This window comes from Mya arenaria, chromosome 5 (genome assembly GCF_026914265.1).
Source record: "Mya arenaria isolate MELC-2E11 chromosome 5, ASM2691426v1".
NCBI lineage: Eukaryota > Metazoa > Mollusca > Bivalvia > Myida > Myidae > Mya > Mya arenaria.
The window spans coordinates 34611436-34618756 of NC_069126.1; the positions used below are offsets into that span (position 1 = coordinate 34611436).

At 31.1% G+C, this 7321-nt stretch overlaps 1 protein-coding gene across 3 annotated transcripts in view; it reads left to right on the forward strand.

Moving 5' to 3' along the window:
- LOC128234082 (uncharacterized) overlaps positions 1–6415 on the forward strand; it is a 41237-nt gene extending 34822 nt beyond the window's left edge. For all 3 annotated transcript variants that reach the window (XR_008260867.1, XM_052948073.1, XM_052948074.1), the window contains 3 exons: positions 40–3322; positions 3796–3835; positions 4328–6415. Coding sequence is in view for 2 of the 3 variants with exons in the window: in XM_052948073.1 (XP_052804033.1) it covers positions 40–265 (226 nt within the window). In the remaining variant the exon portion in view is untranslated. The remainder of the gene's footprint in view (positions 1–39; positions 3323–3795; positions 3836–4327) is intronic.
- Positions 6416–7321: the final 906 nt, after the last annotated feature.

The following is a 7321-nucleotide window of genomic DNA, read 5'->3' on the forward strand; positions in this document are numbered from 1 at the left end:
ATATGTCTGTACAGGATCCTTATATTGTCTTATTTTCAGAGAGAGCGTTAGAGACAGCCAATCGGGTAAATTTTTCTTCTTACAATTTAGTTTATTTAGTCTTGAGTTGGAATTGCCTCTCCTAGTAAAAAAGTATAGAGTACTCTTGACGAAGTGTATATGTATTGAGCTACGGCCAGTGTATTATCAAACGCGTTGTAAATTAGAACAATGTGTTCTCCGATTGATACAATGCTCACTATGTATTCGATTAAGTGTGTGGTAGTGGTTATTAATCGCCATTTAGCTGAAATGTTAAATTAATTAAAGGTCAAAATTACTGATGATAGAAAATTGGATTACAAATTCAATAAAAATCTAAATATTTTGAAACAAAATATCTCTGAATGAGTTGCTATACATCAAGCAGTACAGTAGCTACAATAATGAGCGATCAGGGATACTTTTTTATTATTTTGAAATTTCATGTGTATCCCTGTAACGCTACAATTCTCTACCATTTAACACTGGGCGAAAGAATATATAGTAATATTATGCATCGATGTTGATTAATAATGATATAATTGTTACAAATGTACCTAACAGTGATCTTAACTGGGTTGGATTTGTCGTTAGAGTCGTTATTTTCACATAAATATACTCTGGGTCACGAAATGAGCGTAGCAGTCCACCTTTTTTTTATACATGTTGATTTTTATCGAATAAATTTGTACCCATCCGTCAATGATGGTTAACCCTGTGCGCAGTCACAGTTATCCTCCCTTTTCTATGTATTGTGCAGAGCAACGCAACAGTGTTCAAAAATGGTGATACCTAATCATCATCATCATCATCACGAACATCATCATCATCAACTTCTCCCAACTTGACCCATCAAACACGTTAGCGTTCAGCGCATTGAAATGGTTGCATTTTAATAGTGTTATTTAACCGAGCCTATTAACGACCAAAATATTCGAAATCCTCTACCCCGTTTCATACATGTACACAACCTGTCAGATTTGTCCTAGATTTACAGATTAATGGATACAATCGATGCATGTAAGTGCATTATGGTATCTGAACATGTTTTTTTTGGCATAATGACATGAATAAATGTGTGTTTGATAGAAGGCAATGATATTTTCGTAGAAATTTGAATTTATAACAAAGATAATTTAAAAATTGTGGCCGCGAGGATCCTCTGCGCAAGGCCCGTTTGCTACTTTTTGCTGGGATGGTGGACGTCACCAGTCTGCCATAGTCTAAAAATTGTCAAAAGACTGGTTGACGGCCATTTAGGTGGACTAGCAGTACAGACGTACCAGTCCCTAAGTAAAACATTAAAATTGATTTCGTTACTCGATGCTATTATGAAATAGTATCTTGCATTTTAGGATAAAACTGTTTTGTTGTTGTGCATATTTTTTATACATTTCAGATGAGGACATCTCTGTCCATGAAGGAAAAATCGTTTCGATACATGATATTGAAATGTAAGTCATAATCTCTTTCCAGGACAATTTTTTGACGAAAGAGACGCTTAAAAAACATTACTTAAATGTTGGCAATGCACGGCATGTTACATCTCATTCAGATTGCTTATGAATGAAACTCCTATTTTAGAAACTTTTAAATTATTGCCAGCTTTATTGTTAAAATAGCTAATACTAAATGTTGGTCATTATTCACCACTAGAAACTGATTATAAACATCCTTTCTGGCAGTGCCCAAAGACATTCATTTTCGTATTATTTCTTTCGCGACCTTTTATCACGCAAACGTTTAAATAGTGTTTTTTTTGTTATTTTAAGCTTACAACCTTTATTTATTTTTAATTTCGTTACTGAGACATTACGTCAAAATAAAGCTATTTTCGTTCCATTATTTTATCTGTTCATAGTAGAGCTCTAAGTATAGCTTGTAATCATCTTCTATTATTGTTACAGGTATTAAGGTATATCCATTGTTTTCTTCTTTTTCCAGACAGAAGTTTGATTTAAATTTATGGATTGCATTTCGTTAGCTCTACTGTCACAAAACTGTATAAATAAACAGTTGTGTTTGTACTATGTGATAGAATGAATCACATTAGATTGATGAACATATATTTGTACATATAAAAAAGTGCTAAATAAGTAATATTTCACTCATTCTTATTGGATTGCAAATCAGGTTCATACTTTATAAGCTTTTACAGTTTAGTATTAACTTATACTTACAATGTGTTGCTCATCATATGTAAAGTATTAGTCTATATGAAAGCAGTCTTTGAATATTCTATTAAAAACTAAACAACGCAATCGTTTAAATGTAACGTTGTGCAACAACAGTTTTTAATGTTTGTTCACATTAAAATGGCAGATCTATATGAACATGAAATATGTCATTTGTAACTGATATTTTAAAATATTTTTACACTGGTTTTGCATATGTTGACTCTGACTTGCTTGGCTTAAAGTAGTTAATTGAAAATAGGAAAATGAAATAAATCCTTCAATTTTGTATGCCATAATTTTCAGACAATGCACCATTTTCGAATGGTGAGAACCACAGTCAATGCAATTGGGTTGTGGACCAAATGGCTATAAGAACCTTTAATAAACGATAACGTTGTTATACCACATATATTCTGTGCAAATAAGTGAATGCTTAGTAATGATATCACGTTTCGTAATAGTTGAATAATCATTTTTTACCCCTATCTTAATGTCAGTTTAACTTAACAATTGAAAGAAAAAGGAGACGTTTTCTAGTAAACTTCGGCTTCCGTTACAAGTTTGTTTTATATCATTGCGATCCACATTTAAATGATTATTTATTATCAATGCTAATTTAAATAGGTGAGCTTTCCTATCAATTTCCCCTATATTGTCATAAGTAATACCAATTCAATATTGCTTTGCTATTTCAGCACCAAATTACAATGTCGTCTTCAATCTTATCATCGCACGTTATTTCTACAACTGAATTATTTGTAAAACTTTATTCTCGGTGATAATTAGGGGATAACCTAACTTAAAAAAGATATTTCGATAAAAACAAAGTGCAGTGTGGTAAATAAGAGCATTAAATAAACAGTACCGCAATTTAAACATTCATGCCGCCTTTCAATTTATCTATGTGCATAGATATCAAAGAAATACAGTTTTAAGCTCAGTTATTGCAGGTTTTAAACATGTATAAAAACATGCAAAATAACTTTGTGAATTTTGCTGAGTGATATATGTCTGTACAGGATCCTTATATTGTCTTATTTTCAGAGAGAGCGATAGAGACTTGCAATGTATTTCAGGGGAAAAAACGCATCATCTTCGAGACTCTTGGATACACAGCCAATCGGGTAAATGTTTTCTTCTTACAATTTAGTCTATTCAGTCCTGAGTTGTAATTGCCTCTCCTAGTAAAAAGGTATGGAGGACTCTTGACGAAGTGTATATGTTTTGAGCGACGGCCAGAATATTATCAAACGCGTTGTAAATTAAAACAATGAGTTCTCCGATTGATACAATGCTCACTGTGTATTCGATTAAGTGTGTGGTAGAGGTCATTAATCACCATTAAGCTGAAATGTTAAAACAATGTAAGGTGAAAATTACTGATGATAGAAAATTGGATAACAAATTCAATAAAAATCTAAATATTTTAAAACAAAATATCTCTGAATGAGTTCCTATACGTCAAGCAGTACAGACGTACCAGTCCCTAAGTAAAACATTAAACTTGATTTCGTTACTCTATGTTATTATGAAAATAGTATCTTGCATTTTAGCATAAAACTGTTTTGTTGTTGTGCATAATTTTTATACATTTCAGATGTGGACTTTCCCTATCTCTCGATACATGATACTGAACTGTAAGTTATAATCTTTTTGTGGACAATTGTTTGACGAAAGGGACGCTTAAAAAACATTACTTAAACGTTAGCAATGCATGGCATGTTACATCTCATTAAGATTACTTATGAACGGAACTCTTATTTTAGAAACCTTTAAATTATTGCCAGCTTTATTGTTAAAATAGCTAATACTTAATGTTGGTCATTATTCACCACTAGAAACTGATTATAAACATCCTTTCTGGCAGTGCCCAAAGACATTCATTTTCCTATTATTTCTTTCGCGACCTTTATCACGCAAACGTTTAAATAGTGTTGCTGTTTTTTGTTATTTTAAGCTTAGAATCATTATTTATTTTTAATTTCGTTACTGAGACTTTACGTCAAAATAAAGCTATTTTCGTTCTGTTTTTACATCTGTTCATAGTAGAGCTCTTAGTTTAGCTTGTAATGATCTTCTATTATTGTTACAGGTATTAAGGTATATCCATTTAATTCTTCTTTTTCCAGCCAACAGATGTTTGCTTTATAGATTACATCAAAACATAGGACCAACCTGAATTGTGTTTCGTTAGCTCTACTGTCACCAAGTTGTATAAATAAACAGTTGTGTTTGTACTATGTGATATAATGAATCACATTAGGTTTATGAACATATATTTGTACATATAAAAAAGTGCTAAAACACTATCATTTCACTCATCTTATTGGATTGCAAATCAGGTTCATACTTTATAAGCTTTGACAATTTAGTATGAACTTATAATAACAATGTGTTGCTCATCATATGTAAAGTATAAGTCTATATGAAAGCAGTCTTTGAATATTCTATTAAAAACTAAACAACGCAATAAATGAAACGTTGTGCAACAACAGTTTTTAATGTTTGTTCACATTAAAATGGCAGATCTATATGAACATTAAATATGTCATTTGTAACTGATATTTTAAAATATTATTACAGTGCTTTTGTAAATATGGACTCTGATTTGCTTGGCTTAAAGTAGTTCATTAAAAATAGGAAAATGAAATAAATCCTTCAATTTTTTAGATTAGGTCTCGATTTGTTTCTTTAATACGCATCGCCCGTTGTTGTTGTCGATGTTGTTGTTTAATAATTGCTCAGTAACTGTAATAACTGCTATTTTTATTGACTTCTTATCATTTAGTATTAGTATACCACACTACTCATACAACATACACAACTATAGAAATAAATACGAGCAGTTATAATAAGAAAGAGGTAAGGCGGCTCTTTTCTGTATTGTGTACGTTCCAAGTCTTTTGTATTTAAATAAACTTATTATTAGAAACTGTTTCAATTTCGTAACTAAAATCTATAATACATCTTGCAGTGTAGTACAAATAACTTAAAATTGTTTTCAACATTTAAACTGTATCCATATTATTCAAATCATTTACATTTTGGTTCTCCTTATGCAGTTTGGAATTTAGAAATTTGCTTTCGATTCTATGTTCCAAAGTCCTGCAATTATAAACAAATAAAACAAACACCATAAGCAATTACTCATGTATATCCTTCTTTAAAATGAAGATGTTATCTTTAATAACTTTACGAGTAAAGTTGTCTTTATTCCTCGACTTAAAAGCCACCCTGCCACTGATTTTGAATGTATATAATTTTCCATTGTTGTGTATATACAAACATGCATTACTTGACATTTATATTGTATTTGGTACCATTAAACCTGTTGTATATATGTTATACTCTCCATATAAAGAGAAAATTTTAACTGATATTGTAAAATATTTTAACAGTGTTTTTTTTATATTTAGAGTCTGAGTTGCTTGTTCCATTAATATTAGATAATGAGTAAATGTTATGATTTTCTTCATAATTTAAGGGATATATTTATCTTATTTTGTATATGAAATCCATATTTACACTTGTATGTAATATTATTATGTTCAATCAGAATATTTGCGATGTGTTAAACTATTGTACATTTTAAGGACGACTATACAGTACGTGTAGAATATACTGTTGACCATTTAAAATTGAAGTACCATGGGGGTAGAGTAGACAAAAATTGTTGGGACACCATTTATAGTCAGTAATCCATGCTCGTAAAAGGAACCAGTGAAGTATTTAATAACACTTTACTTGAGGACAGAATTGTTTTTGATTTCTAATCTATTTACTCAAGAACGAATATCCATTCATATAAACGTTTCACAGAATAACCCCTATGTTCATCATAATAAGGCCAGAATGTTTCCATGCCATTACATTCATTTTCAACCGTAGATCATCTTTAGAGCAGCCAATCAGGTACCTTCTATTCTGATCTCTTTCCATTTTCGTCTGAATTATCTCGAATATTTTCCTAAATCGATTTCGTTTTACTTTTTGTTTGATGTGTAATGCGCCATTTATTGATGAATCACATGTGCTAATTGGGAAGACATTATACATGTTGTACGAAACTTGTGTCTAACCCGGCTCTTTAACATACGTTATATTTTTTGTATACATTTTAACTGTACTCTTGTATATTATATTATTCTGTTTAATCAAAACATTTGCGATGTTTTAAACTATTTTACATTTAATAAAAGAACTTTAAATCATCTTGAGCAGCGAGTCATTTCCTCTTTCCTTTCGTCCTATTTATTTACCTCCAATATTTTTCTGAATCTATTTCGTCTTACTTTTTGTTTGATGTGTAAAGCGCCATTTATTGAGTAGTCACATGTGCTAATGGGGAAGACATTATACATGTTGTACAGAACTGTGTCTGACCCGGCTCTTTAACATAAGTTATATTATTCATACTTTTAAAAGAAAAAAAGGTAGAAATCAAATTTGATAACTAAAAAGATAATTCTTGCGCCACACAAGTTAATAACTGGAACACACAAGGATTATTCAAAATGCTATTTATCAAGCGTGATTATTCATCTAGTGCAAAATAATTTTAATTTTAATTATTGCATATATTTCGAAATATAGTAGCATTTTAGGCCGAAAATGGGTCAATACGGACTGGATGCCACTGCCGTAATGGTAAGCCCCTATTTCGCGAGTAATTTAAAAAACAAATAATATCAAAGTAAACGAAATCGTACTTGACAGTATGCTTATACCTGACACATATTCCTTTGTAGCACCATTTCAACTTCCATTTTCTGTATTAGTAAACGATGTCTAGCGATGTTAGTGTAAACCACGACCACTTGATACATAAACCAAGCAGTGGCGTTTTACATCGCATGATCGTACCTCTTATTTAAAATACATCGAGTTTTCCATTGACAGTTGTTAAGAATATGTCATCGACATATTTGAGTCATCCAGTATTTATCATTCCACACCACACTACATTGTAATCTATGACCTAGAAACAGTGACTTTGATGACGTCATAAATACAATAGTTGGGTTATAGGTCAATCAGTGCGATATTTGATAATTGCCCAATGAAACAATCAATGAAAACTTACTGTTGAGTAACGGCCGAAATGTGTCTTTTTTCTCATAAAA